Here is a 25,915-nt window from a genome sequence, read left to right as displayed (position 1 = left end):
CGACCACTGTTCACTTTGGCTCTGTTCAAATGTGGCATTAACACCCGTCACAGGTGATTTGATCTTAAGGAAAGAACTCCAAGTACTTTCGTTCACAGCTCATTAGCTCATGTGACCACTTGTTAATTTTGTCACCCAGTTTTTTTCCAGTAGTCTTAGTCATGTTTCAAATGTCCTTATTAATCTTAGTCAAATAAAACATTTTAGTCCCCAGCGACAGAACAAACGACAACATGGACTATAAAGCCCCAGAAAGTTTTTTTTCTTGTGCACAAAATTTGGGTTAGGGTTAGGGTTAGGGGTTTTGACTGTTGTCGTTGCTGGATATCTGTCTCATCATTTGTTGACAACAATAAAGAGACAATAAAGATACAATAAAGTTTTATTTTTTCTAATTTTATCTAAACATTTTAGTCATCTTTTTCCGTCTAAAATAATGCATGGTAATAAAGTCTTAGTCAGTATGTATTGATAGGGCACTGGTACAGTCTCGTCATCGTCTCGTCTTAGTCATGAAAAAAAGGTTGTTGACTAATATATTTCATCTCATTTGTTTAACACTGCATTTCACTTTTTCATTCTTTATTCAAATATGCACTTGCGTCACTTGGGTTTACAAAGTCCTATACATGTAATGAAGTTAATGTGTTTGTTCGTAAATAAAAATTAACCTCTGTCATGTTTTGGTCCGTATTATGTATATAGAGAATAACAGTGCACCCATCACAGAGCCCTGTGGTACGCCTCCCATAGACATTTTCAGTTTTAGAACATCGACCATCAAATTTAATACACTGATCTCGGGATATTAAGTCAAGTTCTAGACGGAACATTTTTTCGGATTACTGAGAATGTTTGCACATAATTATTGTTTGAATGTTTGAATGCTGCAGTCTGAGGATTGTTGCTGTCTGTGTTTATACCATAAACAATGACCCTTACCCTTCATGTGGCAAAGCAACAGTTGTTTCAAACTGGTTTCATGAGAGGACAGGACTGAAGCTAAACCAGCTCTGTGGTTGTGTGATGTGTACTGTATGTTATTAACCTGTGATCAAATTGATGAAAATGTTTTTCTACTAATCTATAAAACATGGGAAAGTCACTTCTCTACATGTTTGTTGAACCAGAGGATTGATAGCAGATAATATTCTGGGTGAACACTGACAAACAGAGCTGTTCGTTCAGCTGCTTATTGTGTGTACTTGTATCTGTTATCTCTTTATGACACTTCCTGCCATAAACACTGATTAGTGGTCCCCATGGAGACCATTTCTGATGAAATGGTTATGTTTAGGGCTAACATTTGAATTGTGGATTATAGGAATGATCTGGTTTTGGTTAAGGTTAGGAATAATGCTTGGTTTAGACTGTCCAAATGGAAGTCAATGAGAGTCCAAGGAATAGCTGTGCAAACGTGTGTGTGTTTTTGGCTCCTCCTGTGGACACACTCCCAACACCTTAGAGCGGAGAATGTCGCTGGATTTTACATGACTGGAAACCAATCTTTTAAACGACTGTTTTTAATCATTCACATTTTGGCAAGGTGTTTAATAACACATTTTCCTGTGAGGTGACAAAGCCAGAAGAGATATTTCAAATGGCTTCACACACACCTTAAAGTCTCTTATAAAGAAATAGTGTTGGCTGAAGACTAGATTTTTGTTGCTGCTCTTGCCATGTTTATATCTATTGTCATATTTGTCAACTCAAACATGTTGCCCTCAGAGTTCCGGCAAGATACATGGCACCTTTAGAAACAGGATACAATGCACTTAAAAAAAAAAAAAATCTAAAAAAAACCATCCTCTACAGGTGTCAAGTATTTAGCGTGATCTCCCCTTACACTTGAACAATAACACAGCTCTGTTAATACTGCAGTGGAACCTTAATTAATGTTACTGGTAAATCCTGTGTTTGTCCTACTATTTAATTTAAAGAAATATCTGCTGTAAAAAATTTCTATTACGGCAGGTTTATTCAGGACATGCTTAAGCATTACATACACATGTTGCATGAGTTAAACTCATTGAAAGTTCGCTAAAATATAAGACCAGCTTTAAGTCGCATCACTTCATTCCAAATTCCAATGATCACAGAATTCGACAGACAGAAAAAAACAACAGAGCTGGTGGCGCCCTGAAACTTTTGCACAATACTGTATATAATGATGACATGTTCAGTTTAAAATGTGGAACGGGAACAGAAAGTGTTGTTTTGTGTGTGAACTGTAATGAGTGATTTTTGCAGTGTGAGTTGTATTTGATCATCCCCTAATAGCTATGAAATACAAAACCGCTCATTGCAGTCAAACCTAGTGTCACTCCCACAGAGACACTATGGGAGTGATTTGTATAACGGCATTAACGGTCCCCTGATATTTTCTTTTGAACTGTAGAAAAGATCAATCCTGCAGTGAATTAAAAATAATTGATTCACTAGAGACACATAGTCTGATGTCGTCTAATTTAATAAAAGCTAAAGAATAGTGTAGGATAACAAGAAGTCTTTCATTTAAATCCTTCTTCAGCTTATCCAGACAATCCGACAATAAAATCAGTGACTTCATATCCCTTTTTCTTGCCAAAAGCTTCAGCTCTCTGTGACTTTAAATTTAAATGAAAGCAGTCGTGGTACAAGGCAGAGCTTCAGAGTCAGAAAAACAAGGGCTCAGGGAAAATGAGGACGCAGCACTTAACAGCACCATCAGACAGCTCTGATGTCTGCTTGTTGATAAATGAGTATTCAGATGAGTAAAGGTCCCCCCTCTGGTCTCTGCATCTGCTCATGTCCGAGTAAGTGCGAGATGGAGGAGCTTTTCGACAGATCACGCAGAGCTGCAGGTCGCCCTCGCTGCTGCTGCCGCCCCTCTGTGAAAACAAATTACTTTTTGCTTTGTAAGTGACTTTCTGTCACTGATAACACGATAAAACAGATGCACAGTTAACCTGGCGCACTCACCTGCACAGCTCACCCAGACCAGAATTAAGGGGCAACTGATGAGAATTCTGAGACAACCATGGGAGTTTTTTATGTATTAATATTGTAATGAGAAATATATAATCTATGAGCCATTACCGAAATAAATATCAACAGTATCATTTGAATTGCAGGTCAAAACTATGAACTGAATGCACAAACAATTAACATATCAGCTGGTCAATATGAATGGAAGCAGCTATGGCTGCTGGTGTTGATGGTGGCACCACATGTGAACAGTGATTGGCTCATGTTCAAAATGTCGGTGTCACTTTTCAACATAAACAAATGTCCTCAATAGTCGGACCACTGTCAAATGAGTTCACACAATGATGATTTAGCCTATCAACGCCACACGACTGTGTTTCTCAGTATATTATAGCACTGGTTATATCTCATGTCACTCTGAGACATTTCTGGCTGCACACAGGAAGTGATTTGTTTTTATGTTGTGACAGTCATTGCAAGATTGCAAGATGACTGTAAACAGGTCGGTGCATGTCTGAAAACAAAGCAGCACCCACAAAAACTTTGAGAAGTGAATTCTAAGCTCAGAAAACTGCTTGTTTAGCAGTTTGACAAGAAAATTGATCTTGTCCCTGCCTGACCTGTGCTGCTGTTGTATACTCACAAATGCTCTCTCAGTCGGGTCTGATAGTATTGCTTGACAGCCTGTTTCCAGATGAAGGAAGCAACATACAAACAAAGTTGCATAATTTGTACCAGACAAATAATAACTACTTAATGCAGCTTAAAGCGCTTGACAAATCAGTGACACTGGAAAACTTGGATCAATTAAATGGTGGAGCTAAACCGGCTCTGCCCTCAACAGTCAACTGATTGGGCAACAGAAAACCATCATCCTTTGCAACTGCTTTAAATATCCCATGGAAGACGAGGGCAACGGCCACAGTCTATTCTCTGTGACAAACATCCATTAAGTGAGCAGAAAAAAAGAGCTGCTGGATGTCCTCCATTGTTGTCTGTTGTGTCGTGTTCATGTGCCTATGAACAGCTCTACAGTGTTTGTTATTTATTTGTGATTGTCTGTCCTTCCTCGTTGGGTGATACCAGTGTACATGGACATTAGTGTTAGATGTGTTACCATGAGCAGACTTGACTCATGTTAAACAATGCTTTCAGGCGGTCTGTGTTTTATTCACAAGCTTTACTTCGTCACCATCACAGTTGACGCTAATGGAGCTGCAGAGCAGATTTAATAGTTGACGGTGCAGCCTGGAACGTTTGTTTTTCTCCACCACTCGCAGTTCTCTGGTGACACTAACGCTGTATTGTTTGGCTTTCATTTAGTTCACATCGCCCCCAATGTTGCATGATGTGTCATTCTTATGGTGACAGTTAATTGGATAGCTAGTGCTGCGTTCAAGAACGTGGGGAAAAAAAAGTTGTGTATAAACACAGTTGTGCACACAATCCAATCCATGCAGAATCTATTTATAGATAATAAATACACACATAAAATGTACCGAAATATTCCAATTCATGCGCCCAAACCGAACTGTGGCTTGATGGTTTATTGAACGGTTTGTTTGTTTTTACGGTAAGGTTTTGCACACTTACTAATAAGACTAGCAGAAGATTAGTTACAGTGGAGGAAAGGCTTTTCAGAAGTGTTCAGAGATTAATTCAGAGGAAGAGACAGAGACAGACTGCGAATAGCCCTCTTAAGCACTCCATCAGCTGAACAGCAGTCTTTGAAAGAATGCCACAGAGTCAGGGCCGAGCTGAGACACTGCTCTCTCTGTTTAGCTCTCGAGACTCTGGAGGAAAACACACTGATTTGAAAGGCTCAAGTTAAGAAGCAGTGAATCTCCTTCATTCATTCTGGGCCTCTCTATGCCATGGTTTCTTGGTCCTTGGTCACAAATAGTTCCACCAGGCTGTTTGTCGAGGTTGACCGACAGACAGTTATTTTTGTATTAATGATTTTTCTCTGATATTTTGTTTTTAGAATGTTCGGGACAAGGATCCTTTGACAGGGTGAAAACAGTCTCAAACAGTTCAGTGAAGGCCATGAATACTGGGATCAGATTTAGGTGATGTAACCTTTAAGGGCAGAACATGTTTTTCACACTGAAACGTGTTTCCTGAAGCTGGAAGGATTTTCTAAATAAAACATCTTCATTTAAACACTGATTATCAACATTAGCTGGATGCCACCAAGGATGGAGTTTTTTACTGCATCAATAAATGAGGGGTCAAACAATTAGGCTTGGAATAGGTCAAAGCAGACTCTGACTCTTGGTGGCTGTTTTGTAGCCTTCTCTGTGGAGGCAAAGGAATTCTCTGAACTTCGAAACCATTTCAAAAAGCAAATACGAGTCAAAGGGCCCTTATGCCTTTATTTGTTCCAGACATTTGAAGCAGTAACTATTTCCCCACTCAGCACTGATGTGTTTTAATCAGCTGATGCACCTGTGCTCGTTCTTATAAGAACGTTTGTTTTTATAATGAGCTGTGTTCAGGAACGTTGTTGGCACACTGATGTTTTAGTGGGAAAAGCAGTAGTCATCTGTGAATGTAGGCAAATGATGGTCACCTGGGGCGGCGGATTACAATGTGACGCACATGGAAAACAGACATGTGATTTATGGTTTGACATTTGTGATGAATTATGTAGTTATTAGAACTGCACAATATAAGAGTATATATATGTGAGCAAGCAATTGACTGGGAAATGGATTTTGTATGCATTTGTTTCAAACCGTAACTTGCGCAAGCCAGGTTGATTCCGTCTTCTCAGCCATGACTTCATTCACTGTTTTTTGTGTTTCTCGGCACAAGACATCGCATACACAACAGCTATTAACTGACTGCACCGACAGTCCACCAGCATGTCTGTTTATATTCTGAAGTCATGTTAAATCATGCTTTCTTGAGATCCTAAATCTCTGGAATCTTCTCCCTGGTTTTTTTTTTTGATTATATACCAAGTGTGTGACTGTATCGTCTAGTCTGTGCTTTCTCAGGATTAAAACATTGGAAATCGGTTACAAAGTCTGTTGTGTCTGTGGTCTCCCATGTTTTTAAAATCAAGTCAGATTTGAAAATCCTCTTATGTGGGACAGGCTTCAGGCGAGAGTTTGTCTGTGTGTTCAGCTCCCCCAGTTTCGGAGCAGAAAGTTTTGCTGAATTTTACAAACATTTGGTAAGATGGTTAGTAACTCGGTTTCATGGGTAGAGAAAAACAGAAGAGATATTTTTTATTGTAGATGAGGCTTATGGTACACATAAAATGCAGGTCTGCATGAAGACTGGCGCTGTTAATTAAAGTACTAAAACATAATGTATGTGGAAGGAAATAAATGAATTTAATGCAGGAAAACAAGAACGTCCATGTTGCAAACAAACACCTTTGAACATCCTTTTAACAAAACGATGTCTCCCTCTGTCACCCTTGTCCCTTTCCTCCACCTTGGTTCTCTTCTCTCCCATCTTAGGGGGGTTGATCCCTATGATCCCCCCACGACAGTGCTGGTCCAGAGACACGAGCCCCAGGGAGTCTCCACCATCCTCAGCAGCACAGACTTCTTCCAGAGTGAGCAGAACCGCAAAGTGATCTTGGAGCAGGTGGACAGCTTCCAGCTGCGTGAGAAGTACATGTTTGCCACCACCACCCGGGTAAGAGAGAGAAAATGATCTGCAGTATGTAGTATTATGTATCACATTACTTGGAACACAACTGCCTTTCTCTTTTCATTTGTATTCAAGTCAATTTGATTTGTGTCAAAAATACATTTTCCCTACAAACCTGGCATTTAAAGGTCTTCTTGACATGGCTGTCAGACTTCTGAATTTTTTGTATGTTTCTTGTCACAATATTGAATAGTCTATATGTGGTCTATATCAGCGGTGTTAACTGAGGAGGAAACACAGTGATTTGTTTCAGAAGAAGAGGATGAGACTGGATTTTACATGATGCCAGTGTGGTGTCTAAGAGGGAGGGATCAGAGAAATGCAGGATCATCACCGCGATGGCGTTAATACATCTCAATGTTATGTCGGGAATTGGTGTAATCCCCCGAATCCAAGATGAGTCATCATCGTCATCCTCATGCCTAAATATGCAGAATCTACTTATGCTTTAAGAGTCATGCCATGGGGTCTTTATGATATCTGAGTATTTGCTGACAGTTTTACACCACATTCACTTTACTAAGTCAATGATTTCGATTTAAACATAAATGCACTTATTTCAAATTATGTCTTTCCGTGTTCCATGACATGGTTCCTTTCACAATGAAATGTGTCAGTCTCCACACTCTTACAAATAAAAGTGCTAAGTAGAATAAGGTTCTTCGGCTTGTCCTCATAGGAGAACCCTTTTTGGCCCCAGGTAGAACCTTTTTATAAAGGTTCCACCTGGAACCCTTTTGGAGGGTTTCACCAAGAACCCTTTTAAAATCCTTTATTCAAGAAAGGAGTTTTAAAGGGTTCTCTGGATCAAAATGGTTCTTACTGGAGCCATTAGTGTTACCAAGAACCATTGAAAAACCCTTTCTTCGGTAAAGGGTTTTTCAGAAGCAAATGGTTCCAGGTAGAACCTCAGCCCTTGTAGAAGAACCCTTTTGGAACCCTTATTTCTAAGAGTGCAAGTGTGTGTACAAGATCTGATATTCTACCCCAGCAGTGTGACTTTTCACCAGGAGTTTGTCACCACTTTTGTGTCTTTTTATTCTTTAAATGATGGGTTGAACATTTGTGGAGAGTGACAGACTTCCTCACATGAACTCAGGCAAATGCAATGTAAGGGTGCTCACGTACACATGCAAAGGGTCCATGTCTCCAACATAGATGGATATGTCCCCCTGACCATAGTGAACCTCTGCACAGACATGGAAACTAGGACCCATGCTTAAATGGAAATTGATCCACTTATTATCTTTTTAATTTTAAAGGACCCATAGACCAGAAGTTCCAATTAACACTGTTTTTTGGTGTGTGTCTGCGCCATTTCCTCGTTTATGAAGCCCTAATGTTTTCGAAACAGTTCAGCCACTGCTGAGAACGCTGGGTTTTATTGTATTCTCGCGCTCTGCAAGCAATCTGAAAAAGCCTGGAATCGTTATGTAAGATCACTTCTTCTGAACAGCAGATCCTCCTCCTCCTCCCAATACTTGGTTATTTAAATATTTTATAGTTAAACAATTCATTAATTGAACCAATACTGCAGCCCTAATGTAATAGTATAGTGCAGTAAAGACATCGTTTCTAAAAGGTTTTACTCCTGTCTTAGAAACTCCCATAGAAAGTCGATTTTGTTTGTCCCGAGAACAGCTCGCACAGTTGAACTGCGTTCATTGTTCTAGGTTGAAAGCAATTTGTTCAGGTTGTTGGAGTTTGTGGGTAAAAGCAAAAGAGCTGAACTGTAAAATAGAAAAAGCTTGAATATAATGGGCTGTAGGTGTTGGAGTAAATTAAAAAGACAAAGTGTGTTTGTAGATTTTTTTTCCCTCCTCCCTTTTTGCTTGGTTTTGTCACCGCTGCTTTCTCTGGCATGGTTGCAGAGCTCTCTGCAGCTTTCCTGTGGTTAGACTGATATCATTCCCCACCCCAGTCTATGTATACGGTACCAGTCACCAGCACTCAGCAATGTTACATGGCATCTCAAATTAAATTTCCTGCTGTTCCTCCTGTGCACCTGCATGCATTTTTAACAGCCTACATTGTTTTACAGCCAAGTTAAGCAATGTCGTGAGCAGCCAGTCTCCCACTTCAGCATATTCTGCTGAGTACAACAGATGTTCGATCAATATTTGGCTGGCGGTAACTTGAAACACTCTGTTTGTCATCATTAGTCAACAGTGTTTGCGTAGCAGGAGACTCATCTATGCAGCAGGCAAACAGATAGTGGAGCAAATGGTGAATATGATTTGGATCTCACCTCCTCCACTGTTTCACAGGCTGCTCCAGATATGCTTTCCTCTTTGCTACACGCCAGCTTTGCCACGGTCTGATGATGGCCTGTAGCTGTAGTCATTCAGAGACAGTTGATTACAAAGGAAGGTTAGCGGTGGACAAATTTTCAGATCTAATCATGAATTTCAGTTGGCATAAGACATTTTGATTGCCCAATGTGTAATATTCAGGAGGGTTTATTGTCAGAAATTAAATTAACTGCTCATAAATTTGTATGATTGTATAATTGAGAAATACGTAAATAATAATAAAAATATATTTTTATGTGCTTTAACATTGTCAGCCACCATGTGTAGAAACTAGCCTGAGCCCACATTTTGCATAAACCAAGGCAGTAGACGTTGTCAGTAATATCTGTATCTGTATTGGAATCTCATCACCTGATGTACATCTTGTGGCACCATACCTTGTAGTTTGTGAAAACGGCAATGTAGCTCCCTGATGTGCTTGGGAAAGGGGAGGTGTGAGTGGATGAGTCCTTTCTTTGTTGCGTTCTGCAGTCTCATCAATCAATCAGCATGGGAATCAAAACATTGCATGAGGTATGTCATTGTTCACCTCTGGACCTTTTGTCCTGAGCAGCTAGCCCTGTTACAAACCTTGCCCCTAACCATCACAATGAACTGCCTATCATTCAACCTTAACCTAATTATAATCCAACACTAAAACTCCAGTCTTGATCCTCAAAAAGCCAAAAATGTCCGTGCAATGGTTTTGAACCAAATATAATAAGAGACCAAGTGAAAGGACAGTGAACATGCTGTGTCAAGGCACAATTATTGATTACTATTAACACATCATATTAACACCATTTATACAGTTATTACTATCCCACATTTAAATGGCTGATCACTGTCATCATGATCTTGATTAGAAATTTCATCTGCACATAGCAATAAGTACACGACACACATAATGTATTCAGGTAAATGCTGGTTGAGAACAGGAAGCACAGTAAAAGGGAAGCATGTCATCTCTAGCAGGAAACGGTAAACAGGAAGTTAGAATGTTTTGCATTACCAAAGTTTTAAAAATAATTTAAGGTGACCACTACTTCTCTCGTTTAGCTCAAGTAAAGCATATCCACATCATTTGACCCTTTTCTTTAATATACTGTATATTTCAGATTTATGGTTTAATTGATGAAGATAAATAATAGTGTCAATGCATATCATAGTTTGTAATTCTAAAAATATTTCCCATCTAAAGCTCTGTCCTAAACTAGATAAAATCCAACAATGTAGGTAGAGAACGAAACCTCATTTTAACTTGTGACCTAAAACTGATTATCGAGACACACAAGGACAAAATAGTCCCTCCAACACTTGACTTGATTGTGTGGGTTTTCTGTCTGTATCCTTTGCTCAGACAGAGTAGTTTCAAAGCACTTCATCAGTGCTAGGTAATATTAATGTGACCTGCAGGGAACAGGATATGATGCTGATAAGCTCAGAGACGCTGTTATGTTTATTCAGCAACCAAAACAAATGGAGGCAGATGGCTAAAGATGAAATGTGGTTATTGATGGGTGCAAGAGTATACAGTATGTCTGTCCCTGAAGTGACACCATGCTGTGGTAGACTCTTTCCATCAACTTGGAAAAACTTTGTAAAGTGAAACTGTCTCAGTTCCCTGTTAGGTGCCATTGTTACACCAGTAAGGCGTGCAATACTTTAATAGTGCTGAAGAAACTGAAGTGTATTACTGACTAACGTGGTTCCTTTTAAGTTTACTTCTCTTTCCCTTTGACACTGGCTATGTTTTGATCCTTTTTTTTATTACACTATCCTAACTACTGTTGTCATTAAACCTTTGTTGGTGAAAAGGTAGAAAAACACGTCAATTTTAGTGGATAATAATTAGATTTTTTTTTTTACCCTTTATGTATACCAGGTGTATTCTTTGTTTATCTCTTCATGGATTGCAATGTGTACCACCACTCAGGCCCTGTGTGGGCTGTTGATTTAATTTACTAAAGATTTTGTAGAAACCTGCAGTGCACAGCTGCTTGTAGTGCCTCCATTAGGATACTATTGGTTTGGGGCTTGGTGCCTTCAGTAGGACAGGGAAATCAGGAAATATTGGTGGCAGACATTGTTGTGCTGCACTGCTACTTTTACCGGTAATGGCACTTCTTGTCCAATCTGTTTCACTTTAAATCAGTTGAACACATCATACTTTTTGTTTTTAACTGTAGACATGTTGCGATGTAGCTAACAGTGGCTAAATGCAATGCAGCATAACAAGCTGAAAGGGGGCATATTGTCGTCTAGTGTAGCGGCACACTGCGTCAATAAATTGATTCCTTGCTAGTGCTTGTATACCGGGACAAGGACAGTTGTCTTATTAAACAATGGTAGCTCAGCTTAACTGTGCATGGAAACATGATGACTTTGCAGAAACTGTTGACCAGCGTTGTTAGTGAGACCAGGGCTGAGCCACCGCTTTTGGAAACATAGGCAGTCAGATGACTTCCTACGTCTATGAGCAATAGTGACAGTGAAAAATGATGACAAGTGTAATCCCATTTTAATAGGATTAGAATAATGGATATGAATATCACAAGGGCCTTTGGCTGTGCCGAAGTGCTCAAGATAATTAAAGAGCCATAAATGGAGTTTTCTACAACATTAGAGATCCTGAGGAAAGGACAGCTAATCAGCCCACATAGGCACCAGCCTGGAGACGAGAAGCCTTTTTTTTCCACATTACACGCAACAAAATTCAGGTGCACTGCCTGAAAAAATGGTGCTCAAACAACATTACCTAAAAATTCATTCTTAAAACCCCATACAGTCAACATTAAAAAACCCACATATTCAGTACTAAAACAACACACATTAAATTTCACACATGCATAAACAGTATGTTTAAGATGCAACAGTTTTGCATAGTGATATTGCATAGGACAATAATATTGCACATGAACAGAGTTTATAGAAGATGTGATGGGGTTGTTGATAAGGCCTTTCCCGTCCTCCCACTTACTGTGTCTGATAGATATTACTTCTCCGTTTGTTTCCAGAATCTACAAAAGGTCTGGTATAGAGAGGAAAACATGGAGATAGTGGGAGTGATAAAGGTGCATCATACTTTCCATTGTGTCCATGTGTCTATTTTATTAAATATACAGTTTATTTAATACCAAATGTATTTTATAGGTTTAATGTATCAATGTGGTTTCATACATTACATACTCATTACATTACAAGGAACCAACTCCACACCACTCATAGGTTATCAACCAATGGCTATCAAAGGAGAAACCAGGTGTAACTAGCCTAATAATCCGTATTTTGTTTTCGTCAAATGTTCTCTTTTTCCACTGGAAGAGAAGAAACTCTCCGCCTGGAACCATTTAAACAGGCTCCTCAGACCCTGTGGAACAGAGATGAGACATATTGACTTCTTGCTGTTTTACCAGCCAATCTGAATAGCATTATTGTCTGAGGTGCAGTGGGTCATGAATATGTAACAGACTATCCTTGATATAAAGGCTGGAGAAAGAGCAGACAGGGGACCTCATTACCAAACACTCTCAAGTATGTAAAGGTCTGATGGTAATCAGCCTACAACCGCTGGGTGAAACAAAGACATTTTGCCTCGGAGGTTTGGCCTGTGACATTTCCAGATTGTTTTGGGGTCAGTGAAGGTACCTTTCAATATGATTTAGTGTCGGCCTTAAATGAAAGAGCCACCAGTGAACACACTCTTCCTTTCGGCCAGTTTTGTCACCTTGTTGTTGTTTACTGCGTTTTGAGTGGAGCTCTCGTTCGCTCTCACTTTTTCGCTTTGTGGCTTACAGGGAAGTATTAATGCTCACTAGGGTGTTTGAGTTTTATGCAAATCATTGGGAAATGTGTGCATGAAATGTGTGCAATCAAATTGGCTTATCTTAGGTTTGACAAGCTGGTATTTTATAATTCTCATATGTGAATAGGTGTTTTGAGAGTGACCTGACAGCCAAAGGTTATGGATGCACACACGTGGAGCAGCTGGTCCCCGGTTTTGAAAGGTGGAATCTTAAGTGACTGCTGCAGTATGTAAGGTGATGGAGACAACAGTTAGACAGTTGTTGTTTTTTGGTAACCTGACCAAAAGAAAGGAAGTTTGGAAAGAAGTTTGTCGTGAAAGAGGTATGTAACAGTGTCCTTGAAAGATTAATTCATTCATTCATTCATTCATTCATTCATCCATTCATTCATTCATTCATTCATTCATTCATTCATTCATTCATTCATTCATTCCTTTGTTTATTTTTTAAAGTAAATATTTCTACTGTAAAGCAGAGGTTAGGTACCCAGTAAAGAGTCCTGCTGAACTCCTGGAACCAGGACACATGCTGGCGTTGTGTAAATGCTGGCAAATAGTCCCACTTGTCACTTTCAGGAGAAATGGAGAGAAGAAAGACTTAATAAAATAATCAGTTTAAATAAAAGACTCATGGTTGTACTAAATACTTAACATTTTCTATACTGCAGGTGATTCTACTATGAGAGTCTAGTTCACTCTGTTGGACTCCTGTGACTTTTTCTTTTCTTTTTTTGAATTCTCATGATAGTGTCATCATATTTAATACATATTTCTGTGCTTTTCTCCTCTGTGAGGATAATACATCTCATCCCCTAAAAGAAAATCTCACTAATAGAAATGTATTCAAAACAAACTGCCTTTATATAATATAGAATATATCTAACCATAATGTACCTGTATCTAGCAATGTACAGAAATTGTTATTCCATATTTCTTCTATGCTGATACCACTGAACATGCACAGAAGCTTATTATTTAGCTTAGCCTTTATTCATCTCTGTAAATCTTTGTGTTACACAGAGCTGAAACTTGCTTTTTCAATAAAAATGAATAAACATATCAGAAACGATTAATAAAAGCCTCTTTAAATGAAGTCAACGTTAGTAATTCATAGAAACTTAATCTGCACTTCTGGATCCCGCAAGTATTTTTATTGGACAAAATAATATATGTTGTCTTTCAGGATCTAAAGGAATCTCATAAAAGTCTCTTTTACTTGCCCCAGGGTGTTCAAGCATCTCTGCACACACTCGCTACTCACAACAGTTTGTATAATTGCAGCAGGCAGTTGTTTGCTCAGTCAGCAGTAACATTACTCCTGTTATCCCTGCAAATGTGGCTGTGTTTTGATTTAGAGGATAAGGTAATATCAGCAACTGGAACTCTGTATTATATCTGCAATCCATTCAAAATTAATATTATTAACATTTTGTCTGTGCCACATGCATCGACTTCAAGCCAAAGAACCACATCTTAATTCAGGGATTTGATAGTGTACAGAGGATAAGTTAGAGTGGTCATGAACACAGTGTAACACCCATTTATCACCGTTGCCTCTGGATTGCAATCTGCAGTTCAAATGGAATCATTTATCATCGCCATGTCACTTACATGTGTAACTACATCAAAAACATCCTCCTGTCTAACCTTTCCTTTTTACTCCCAAAGTGATCTGATCTTAAAACCCTGACTGAATTTCTGTAAGAAAAGTACTGGCTCCTTCCACTGCTACTTATGAATTGTTTTATATCATCTGCACAATTCAGATCATAGTGTTTTTGACCTTTCATATACTTTTCTCCATGTAGCATACCTCCTTTTGTACCTCTTTCCATTCCTTCCATTTGCCTCGGAATAGTTGCTGTTTTGCTTTCACACTACACACGGTCGATGTGGCTGCTACGCCGGATAAATCAATTGAGTGAATGGAAAAGGCTGAAATGCTTTGTCTGAGGATCCTCAGGCACTATAGAATGAACACAACTCTTTTCAAGGGACACACACATGCAAACACAAAGCCTTACTGCAGGTACACTTTCTATAAACATCAGCCTCACTTTGTTGAAATGTAAGCTTCTGATTGTTGTAATATGCCTTTCATTAACTTAACATTGTTCATTTTATGTTATTTTTCAAACTTTAGGAACTTATTTAACCCATGTAACAAACAAATAACATTTTATAACTTAGTAACTGTGCAGCAATGTGCAATACTTGATGATGTTGATAGTAAGATATAAAGCCACTTAAATAGATTCATATTCTGCACTAGGCAGGGACTTCCCCCCTGGAAATAAGGACTTTATCAGGAACTGCGTGTGTTTTGACTGCGCACAGTTCCTGGTAATTATTTCTGGCTTAATATTTCACCCCCTCAAAAAGAACTTGCTCATAGGGAAAGTCCAGGAACCTTCGAAGTTGAGCTTGCAGCACTGAATTTACCTGTTCGTGCTCCAGCACTTTTTTTCAGGTGATCAATCTCCACAACAGCTCGTAAAGTCACATACATAAAGTCATGCACAGGCAAAGTCATACACTTTGCCTGTACAGGAGAATGTGCAGATGCTGATGAGCTGGAGGGCTCAATAGAAACACAACAATAAGGGAAGGTGAAATAATGAGACACGGGTGGAAAAAAATCAAAACAAGGGTGGTTAATCTGGAATAAGGACAGAAAACCCACAAAACAGGAAGTAAGCGAGATGAAAAAGAAAAGGAATAGTTAGTTATTTTTATGTGTGTACTACAAAGTAAAACCAAAATCATGAAGTACCAAACAAATATTAAAGGGGACGTATTATGCAAAATCAACTTGTTAATCATTCAAGTCCTTATATTTGGGTCTCTGGAGGTCCTATCAGTCAGCAAAGTGTGATGAAAGATGACTCACTCGTGTTTTTGTGGTCCTCCTCAGTCTAAGTACAGTCGATAAAACACGCAATGTTGACTTCCACGTCATAAAGCGCTAAATTCCTGGAATTCTTGTCTCGCGAAGCTCCGCTTTGTCTGTAAAACACGCGAGAGTGCTGGTGAGGGCAAGGGTATCCGAAAACCAGAAGTCTGCGAAAAGTTATATTCTTGGCTCCACAGTGCAGCACAGAGTCCTACACAAATTTCCAGCCTCAGAGGATTTATCTGTCCAGTGGATACATGTTATATATGATGGCAATGTGCCTGCTAGAGCCTGAAAATGATCACTTTTCCAAATGCTAAATGCTGTTAGCTCCCAGGAGCCTCTTTAGCTGATGTAATTTCCTGTCCCTTAAGTTTCGTTTTACTTTTTTTTAAGGTGGACCTAAAGAGATACTACTGAACAGAGTGTTCTGAACAGGGCTGTTTTTGCAGAGTGATTGAACTGCTGTGGTGCTTCATCCTTATGGTTATTTGACCAAAGCATGTCACAGACATGTTCATTAGGACACCAGGTAACTAGGTTAACTTGGAGAAATAGGGCATAATATGACCCCTTTAATAATAAAAAGTAAATACATGAAAAAAAATACATAAAATGAACTTTTAAAAGACACATTTCTTAAAACATATCATATATCATATCACTTGGGCTTGTAACCGGAGGGTTTTCAGTTCAAGTCCCAGGGCAAGTCAAGGACTTGGGTGTCCCTGAGCAAGGCACCCAATCCTCCACTGCTCCTGTGCCTGGTTTGTTTGTAATAGGGATGGGTTAAATGCAGAGGTCATATTCACTATCACTAATTACTGTGTGTGCAAAATAACTCATTCTAACCCTAATATACTGCACCTCTACATCAATGTTTTAACCTTCATCATATACACTCAAAGGTGCATTTTATTAACAGTTTTTACTTCTTAGTTATTTGAAGTTAACCTTAGCTCACCTCTCCTGGTTCTCACAGTGTGTAACAAATCGGTTATCATACTCTCCATAATAATAATAAGTGCTCATGTTCAGTTTTGCAGCACATGTCTTTGACATCCAAAGGGTGATTACAGTTGAAAACCTAAGAAGTTACCTCTTAATATGAAAAGCTTTTTTTAATTAGATTAATGCTTTGAAATCTCAACTCAGGGTCTCAGGGACACTGACACTGAAAGGCTCATCATTATATACTACATGTATTGTCAAGAGTCAAGTGAATTCGATGCGCTGCTTTCCTCGTTGAATTCCTTTCTCTGAATTGTCCCCTGATCTTTCCTGTCTCTCTTCATTCATCTATGTCTGTTTTTCTTCCACCTCTTCCTCTCTCGTGGCTGTTGAACAGGGGGTCAGATAAATAATAGATGTGCTCCGCTCTCTGTAATATATTTATATAAAGAGCGGGGGAGAGTATGTAAACTAACTAATAGAGTAGGTGTAAACAGAAGTGCAGAAGTGGAGCCTCAAGGCTGTAGTAATCGCAGAGCAAGCTATCAGAAGAGCAGCTACCCTCATTCATGGCTTTGATAATAGATCAGAAGATCCTGGACTAAAGTGTGTGATATGTTAGGTTTTAATACACAGTCACAGTTTAGAGTTGGAGAGGTGCCTTAGGCTGGATCACTGGACAAGTAAGTGACCAACGTCTGTGCTGTCATTAAAATCTGAGATTAGAGAGATAATCTTCAACATTTGAACTATGTTTTTATGGAAATTAATATTTTTGCCAGTTCACAGATGATAAAATAGGTCAAACATTATAGCACCAATTAAACAAATGGGTGAACATCATTATAACATAATGGAACTTATGAATAATTGAGTATTGAAGAAAAGTAATATTAAGGAATAAAGGGTAAACAACAAGCATAATATGAGGTAAGGGGTCAAAAACAGAAATTATATAAAATGTCAAACTTAGCAATAAAAGAAATTTGAACCTTCATGACCCAGAAATCATGGAACATGATGTCAGTAAAGTGCACACCCAATGGTTTTCTTTGTAGGAAATAAAGGCTGTGGAGGAAAAACAATCTCGGGTATCATCCATCATCTGTTTTCTCTAACACTGTGAGAGTTTTTTACTCTGTTGGAGAAGGTCTTGATGCATCCCCTTCACCGTCAGAAACAGTGAAGGGGATCACCGTCTGTTCCATTCAAAGTCCATTTCAAGCAGTAACGCATGAAACATCCAAACTTTGAACGTATCGATCTCCGCAAGACAAACGCCTTTTTGTCTTGGATTTTCCTTGTTTTCCTGTTTGACTGCATCATTCAAAAATTTAGACCAAATGGTTTAAAGATGGGCTTTACATGCTCGCCCCACCTACATTAGAGTTCATAATTTATTAAATAGTTGTATGCTCCGTAAAACCCCAACATGCTTTAATGGTTTCTTTATAATATGGAGCAAAGAAACACAGAAAAGCTGATATTGATGTAAATCTCTGGTGGAATTACCTTTTGAAAGAATCCTGAAAGTTTGCAAATATTATATTTGATGATTTCACGTGTGGAGGATAAAGCGGTACAAGATGGATGGATGGATTTCATGTGCAAATGAGTTTTTATTCTGTATTTGAGTTGGACTTTATCCCTGTTTTTATTCCGTGATAGTGTTAGATTTCTCTACTTATACAAAATTTTTTATTTATGAGACTACTGGACTTTAAGTTGTCTGTTTTTTTTATTCAATGTCTTGCGGTCTTTCCCCCCAAAAAAACATCACAATGTGTTCCTCCGTAACTCAAAAACCTGTGTGTCAGTCCGGATATTGATTCCAAGTTGGAGCTGACGCAGCAGAATTTCACGGCATGTTACCATATTTCCTGCCTCCAGGATGTTTAATGGTTTGACAAAGTGATGAGTAGTTGAATGAACAGTGCTGCTCTCTGTGTCCTTTTACTCTCCAGAAACTGCTTGGCAGCCATGAGTCATCATCTGTTCAGCTCTGGGTCTCCTACAACCGCCAGCCGATGAAAGCTGCCCAGTTTATGACCCGCCATCCAATCACAGTGAGTCTCCTTCAACATTTAGAGTAATGATTCATAAGTTAAGAATTTATGGAAGGACCACGTGTTCGAATTGGGATGTGTATCAAAAACTCGGTACTTTTGGGTGCAGACAAATGGACAGGTGGAGGTCTCCTTTCCTGCAATACGTCAGTGAAGCACCACTATACAATTTTTGCTGAATTTGCTGTCACTGAAGAAAATACACCACATTATGACATTATGTTACACCCTGTTTGTACCAAAGACTTAGAGTGAAAATGACTGAGGCTTTGTTGTCCCTGTGACAAGTCAGTGAGCCATTGACATGATTTTGAAGCTGTAAGATAAAAAAGGGTTGTTGCAAAACAAATTATTATACCTTAATTTGCCCTGTGCTTAGGTTTAACCACACAAGTAAGGTATTGTTTTTCTCTGTTTTGTGTGTGTGTGTGTGTGTGTGTACATGTAGTTGTAATAACATCTTTGTAAAGGCCAGTTAATTATAGACTTTAAGGCTGACTCGCACGGTTGCAGTGGAGGTGTCAAATGAAACACTTCTCATTTACTTTGAATGGGATGGCGTCAAGTGTTGCTTCACTTTGCTTGTAAAAATTGAGCAAGCACTGAGCAGTCATAACATTTTTTATTTTTTTTGCAAATATTCCAACAAAGGCACTTGCCAATCACATCACTTTTTTACATTTAAGCTCAAACAGTTCTCCATCCAAACAGAACTCATGGACAAGGCCATTGTCCCAGGTGCTATGTTATCTCAGTATCATGCAGTAGATTTACATCACATCACTATACAACCTTAGCTTCCTGTAGTTGATTAAAGCAAATAGTTACCTATATATAAACTCCTGAAAAATGCAACGACCTAGATGACTGAGAACCTGACAGACCATGAAATCGGTCTCAGAAAGTCCAACAAATGTACTGGTACCGGCCTCTGGGTATTGGTGTGGGGATCGACTCACAATTGCATTAACTTGATGTGTTTTTGTGCAAGTTCAGTCAGTCTAACGTGGTTTCATTCATTTTAAAAGTCCAGCTTTAGTAGGACTAACAAAACAATGAAGTGTGGATTACTTGGAATGAGCAAACTGTGTTTGAATAATGTGGTAGAAAATAAATGCCATAACTCACTTTCTTATTTTTATGGAAAATCCAGCCACACATACTGTCAACAGTATAACAGACATAGAGTCTTTTCACAATGTGTCTACTGATGTATTCTGTCCTCAGTCTAACCAGACAGTAGGTCACTGACCTCAGTATGTCACCCACTCTGTCTCTCTCTGTCTCTCTCTCTCTCTCTCTCTTCAACAGGAATACTACATAGCCGATGCATCTGAGGACCAGGTGTTTGTGTGTGTGAATCACCTAAACAACGTCACACACCTCTACATCTCAGACACACAAGGCCTGTCCTTCTCTCTGTCACTGGAGAACGTGCTCTATTACAGTCCTGAAGGCTCTGGCAGCAACACACTCATCAGGTGCAACACACACACACGCATGCACACATGCATGCGCACACAAAAACATACTGCTAGACCTGCTAGACTTGTTGGACACAAAAGACTCAGAGAATTATTATCACTAAGATCCTATCAAAGATGCATGGCCAACTTTAAAAAACGAAATCTTTGCCAAGGACACTGAATCAGCCACTGTCCTCACACATACTTTTACGGGTTCATTGCTTCATGTTATTTGAGTAACAGTATTAATACCTCATTGTCAACATGGCACACCCTGCATCCAGTTTTTACTGGATCAGTTTTCTTGGTGTATTTATCAAAGAGAAGAATCCAGTTGGTAACTTAGTCTCGCCGCACTTTAGCAACACTAAGCACTTATTTTCTATTTGGATACACTAAGTAATAGATGTGTTTTTAATATTTCACAATATAATGGAAGGTAGTCCACATTTACAGCCATGCTCCTGAAGACAGGCTTTTACTAGGTAAAGTAAGGCTAGGTCACAGAACGGCTCACTTTTCTTTTAATCACACGTTAACTGATGAGATATGAGACACCGGTCTTTTAGGAAATAGAATCTTATTTTTATGCAAGCCACTCACTTCTCATAACACAACACATTCTGTCCCTGTTTCAAAGTAAAAGCAATCTTGGCTTTTAGATACCTGATTCAATTCTTTCAACAAAGCTTTATTGTGCAATATGTGCAGAACAGATAGATTTGTGGCTTCATAATGAGAAGTCCTGTTTTTTATATTAGTACAAAGTATATTGAGTATTTATATGACTTTCAAAGGCAGAACCTATGTAAAACATAGCCACAGCTCCACAGCAGACATGGTCCATGAGCGAACTACAGAGCTGTGTGAGATGCAGCAGATCACGCAGTGCACAAGCATTCAGTGTGAACCCAATCTGAAGTGACGATGGTAATTTGTGCAAATCCTTTTCTCATAACGATTACTATGTATGTGCAGGACAAACTAAACCTAAAGCTACAGTTACACATTTCCTCTTCCTACATCGCCAACTTGACTGGAAATGATTATTGATATTAATTATGTAAGCTATAGCAGCCTGTCGTAGTCGAATTAGATCCACCATAGTCCATTAATAAACCAAAACATTTGAGTTATAATATTATAATTTTTTTTACAGTATGCATTGTCCCTTTTTCCAATTGTTGACTGTGCTATGCTGATGTGGAAAGCCCTAAGTGTACTCTCTGTATGTTCGCATGCGTGTGTGTATGTGTTTGTGCATGTGAGCGGCTTTATCCTACACAAACTATGTCGTTCTGTGCACGGTAAGCAAACTATTTAAAAACCTGAAACTCGACTTTATCGGCTCGGTCTGCTCTAGGAACATGGTGGTTCAAGGCTACAAGTCAATAGTTTTTTCCTTTTAAAGCATTACACTTGTACAGATCTTGAATACATATATTCACTTTATATAATACTTTATATAATGAAGGAGTCACTTAACTACAACGCTGTGTTTGCTCTCCTATCCCCTTAACACAGTGTATAAATACTGTAGATATAAACAGCTAAATAATTACACGATAAAACTCTAATTACAGATAAAGATCTGTAATTATATTAAGCCGCTGCATGGTGACATCTGCCCCACAGTGTATCCAGTGCGTCACCTTTAAGGTCGAGTGAGACATGTTTAATTTAAATAATGCTAAAGAAAATGTTAAAATTATTGCTGAGGTATGAATTTGTACTTGCACTATAAAATCACTGATCCACACACCAGCACAGATCCCCCCCTTCTCCTCTGTCTCACTCGCTGAGAGGTCTCCAAATGAAAAACCACAGACGTCTACCATAAATTATACTGCATACAAGCCTTGGCTTAAAACTAGCATTCTTCTCCTTTCAATCCACGTCTGTCCAACTACTCTGTAACCCACTTAATGTTTCTCAGCTAATGTTTTTCATGTCATTTAGTCCATAGCAGAGGAGAGCTGAAATGTGACACGTCAGGGTTGAGTCAAAAATCAGCCGTGTTACCATACTGCCAACTACTGATGATGTCTAATTCAGCATCCTCCATACAATTTCAATCAGAAACATGTTGTTTTGCTGACTGTTATTTTATTTTTAGTAGTGTAAGGAACTATTTTGTTATTTCATTTAGCCAGCAGTTAATCAAATATGTGGTGTTTTATTAATGTCACATTTATTTTTCACGTTATAATAAACATCTAACCTTACGCTCAGAACTGATTTGGAGAAAGGCATCTTTTATTTTCTTGACAAAGATAGAATTACTCTATGCTGACAAGAAGACTTGATATCCTTTCACAATAAAAGTTCCGAGCACACAAAATCAGCAACACCTTTACTTTGAGGAAATTTGCAAGACCACAGCCAAGAGGAAAGGAATTGAGCTTCACTGCTGGTGTCTAAAAATGATGGGTTAAATACAGATTCACTATCACTAATTGGAATGTGTGCAAAAAAACAACTCACTAAAAACCCAAGAAAATGCATGACAGATGAGATAAGATACAAATGAATGAGCCAAAAGAAAGTTTCAGTCCCTGATATTGCTCCAAACCTACAATAATAAAGAAAAAAATACACACAAATAAAAGAAATATAAATCAAGCAAGTGGATGAGGACAAAATGTAAGAAAACCAAGGGTCTGAATAGATGCAATATAAGAAAGTCAAAGCCTTGTAAAAGAATAAACCTGAAACTAAACTAAATAGAAAAAGTAGTATTGATACTGTATATTTTAGTTTATTCAGTTAACAGTACTGACTCAGCATATACGGTCTTTAAAATACAAAACTATACATGCCCTTAGTACAAAAAATAATGTCATATTAAGCTATTGTTCAGCAAAGTCAGTAGCATCACCGTGTTCTACACTCTACTGGATCCTTCTATTTATCATATTGACGCTTGTGACAAAGGACTCTTGTAGAATTCTCTATTCCCCATTGTTGATCTGAAACCTCTCCCTGAGGATAAAAATTCAACTTCACTGTACGGTGGATGAGAAGAGTCGTTAATAATTCTGTCAGCTTTACTACACTGTACATTCCACATGGCTTCTTTTGTGGCTTCTCTGTAATTCTCTGTAAGATCATGTTCATTATTCCCTGCAGCTTCCTCTCTCTTTTTTCGTATTTGATTAGGACACAACATGTTCCTGTTAAAATACAGAAGGCTTTCCGCTCTGCTCTTATTGCTATTAAACAATCTCCACACACACAGTTTTATGACTCACTCAAACGTTGTTGAGCTTCTGTAGAAAATGAAAGTTATTTTTCTTAAAAGATTATCCCTCTACCGTTTTTTTAATATTATTAATTTCAACCAATTGCCCATCACTCATTCTTCTAAGCATGAAAGCAGTAGTCGGCAGGACCGGGCTTGATCAATCTTGAGCTGCTCTCATCAGATGAGTCCAAAGTTAAACACGTGTTTTATAAGTGACAGATGACCTGAGGGAATCTCTTCATTTCTGAAAGTCAGCCAGAGCATCATAAGCAGTTGCTGCTATTACTGGATTAGGGATCTTTCTACCAAAGGCACCTGTGTGCAGAGCAGTTGTAGTAGAACCGCTAATAGGAACACCCATTCTTGTCTCTCTGAACTGCCCTGGGATTACTGAAAGGTTATTATGCAGTTATTTATCAGTAAAGCCAAAAATGTCCTCCCCATTGTTCCTTTAAATCTTGTTTTGTCCTCTACTTGCCTCCTGTCAGTGAGAGCGCTGATGTTAGATATGCACAAACAAATCATGAAGGACCCTAGATACATATTTTATAATCAGAATATGATTTATTACCTTCAGGAAGAGGTTACGTTGAGATGTTTTTGAACAGCAATGTTGGCTCAGGTGCTCAGGTTCTGCCAATACAAATGAGTCTCTGTTGTTTATATTTTGTGTAACACACAATGACAACAAAGGCATCTTATCTTATATGATGCTACATCATCTGCTATGGATGGCGATGGATCACTGTTTCTTGTTTTTTTTTTGTAAACATTTCCAGTCTGAGTGTCCTTGGGCAAGACACTGAACCCCTTCATTGATGTGTTCGTGTGGAAGAGGATGCTCGCTCACAGCATAAGCAAAATATTCCTTATGATATAAAACAGCATGAAACTAAGGCTTTGCACTCAAACCAAAACACAACAGAGTGAACAGTTGTTGATTATAGTGACAGAGGAGAAGTCTGTCCCTTAGTTTGACCATTATCTCTCTCCTCTGTGTTTCAGGTACTTTGCAAATGAGCCTTTTGCAGACCTGCATCGCGTGGAGGGGCTTCGGGGTGTCTTCATTGCCACGCTCATCAATGGCTCGGTCAGCGAGAACAACATGCGATCTGTCATCACCTTCGATAAGGGAGGGACATGGGAGCTGCTTCAGCCGCCTGCTGCCGATAGCCTGGGAGGAACTGTGGACTGTCAGGTACAGAGTACTGCAGCATTTTTTTAAATCGTCACAGCATGTGTGTAATTTATCATATCACACAGCACAGTTTGATATTTGGATATATGAGATACAGTATAATATTATTATCCACAGTTGTTCAAAATAAATGGCAGACAGCAATATTATTCTATAAATGTTGAATCACGAAGGTAAACATTTACAGAAAGGTAATGAAAGATAATTGGAAGGATAAGAAGAGGAGGCAACATTAAGGATGCCAGCTGCTAAATAAAAAACTAAAGAACACCATCTGCCTGTCACTCTCTCTCCTTCAGCTCAGTAAAGGTTGCTCTCTTCACCTGGCCCAGCGCTGGAGCCAGCTGTTCAACATCCAGCTGAGGAGGATGCCCATTTTATCCAAGGACTCTGCACCCGGACTCATCATGGCCACAGGTGAGACAACAAGCATACACTTCACAATCATTTTTTTGTTCAAGCACACTGTCCACACTGTAGCTGCAATTGATTACGTAGGATTTGTGGCTCCGGACATAATCAACAAATCTGCATGGGCTCTTGTGGTAACAACATAGATGTAACCCACATTTGTGATGCGCCATTTCTCACACTGATGTGGGTAGAATGGAGGTGCATTGTCTCGCTCTCCAGACAATCTCTCTGTAAAGTCACAATGCAGAACTCATACATGGAAAAACTCGGCTACAGCAGAGACTGACGTGACTACAACCTGCTGTGACTGCACATTGTTCTGGCATTGCTACCGTGTGTGCTAAAAAGCATGCAAAAGATTTGAATTTGGAATCCAGTTTGAGACTGAGACATGTAGAAATCTGATTTTAAAACATATTTGAAGGTGGTTTGAAAGAAACTGCATGTGTCTTTTGGTGTCTAAACTCCATGCATTCATTGAATTCTTGAACTTTTCAAGCCATGATTGTATTCTCACCTTACCCTGAAGCATGAGGACAGTCCACTCATGGGACAGTTCAGGGAGCGAGAGAGAGAGAGAGCATTCTCCTATTGGCTGTATGCATACATGTACCTATGCAAAGCAGACATAAAAAAAAAACCCAACAAAAAAGAGAAAACTTAACGAATCGTGTGTCAGTATGAGCAGAGCATTTCAGAGTGCTTTTCAAAGTGCATGTCTCTGTCCAAGCAGAGAAATTGACTTATTCGTAGTGATCCTGTCTACTGCAGCTCTAAGGCAGAACAGATGACTTTGGGTGGGTCTCTTTCTGTTGTCAGAATTGACAGCTCACTGACTGAGTTTGTGTTAATCCTGGAATTGTAAGCTGTTGGGCTTTTCGTTTACCGTCCATAGCCCTCAATGGGGCAGTGTGAGTGAGACCGTTGTCCGTCCTTTTCGGCATTGACAGG

At 38.9% G+C, this 25,915-nt stretch overlaps 1 protein-coding gene across 1 annotated transcript in view; it reads left to right on the top strand.

The window, feature by feature from the left end:
- Nucleotides 1-25,915, top strand: part of sorl1 (sortilin-related receptor, L(DLR class) A repeats containing) — a 91,317-nt gene that overhangs the window by 22,728 nt on the left and 42,674 nt on the right. Inside the window, exons 6-10 of the mRNA XM_083886153.1 lie at nucleotides 6,441-6,621; nucleotides 18,541-18,642; nucleotides 19,954-20,123; nucleotides 24,358-24,550; nucleotides 24,850-24,967. Coding sequence (XP_083742279.1) covers nucleotides 6,441-6,621; nucleotides 18,541-18,642; nucleotides 19,954-20,123; nucleotides 24,358-24,550; nucleotides 24,850-24,967 — 764 coding nt within the window. The remainder of the gene's footprint in view (nucleotides 1-6,440; nucleotides 6,622-18,540; nucleotides 18,643-19,953; nucleotides 20,124-24,357; nucleotides 24,551-24,849; nucleotides 24,968-25,915) is intronic.

Source organism: Microchirus variegatus (genome assembly GCF_963457635.1).
Source record: "Microchirus variegatus genome assembly, chromosome: 3".
NCBI classification, from domain to species: Eukaryota; Metazoa; Chordata; class Actinopteri; order Pleuronectiformes; family Soleidae; genus Microchirus; species Microchirus variegatus.
This window is presented reverse-complemented; position numbering and strand designations above follow the sequence as displayed.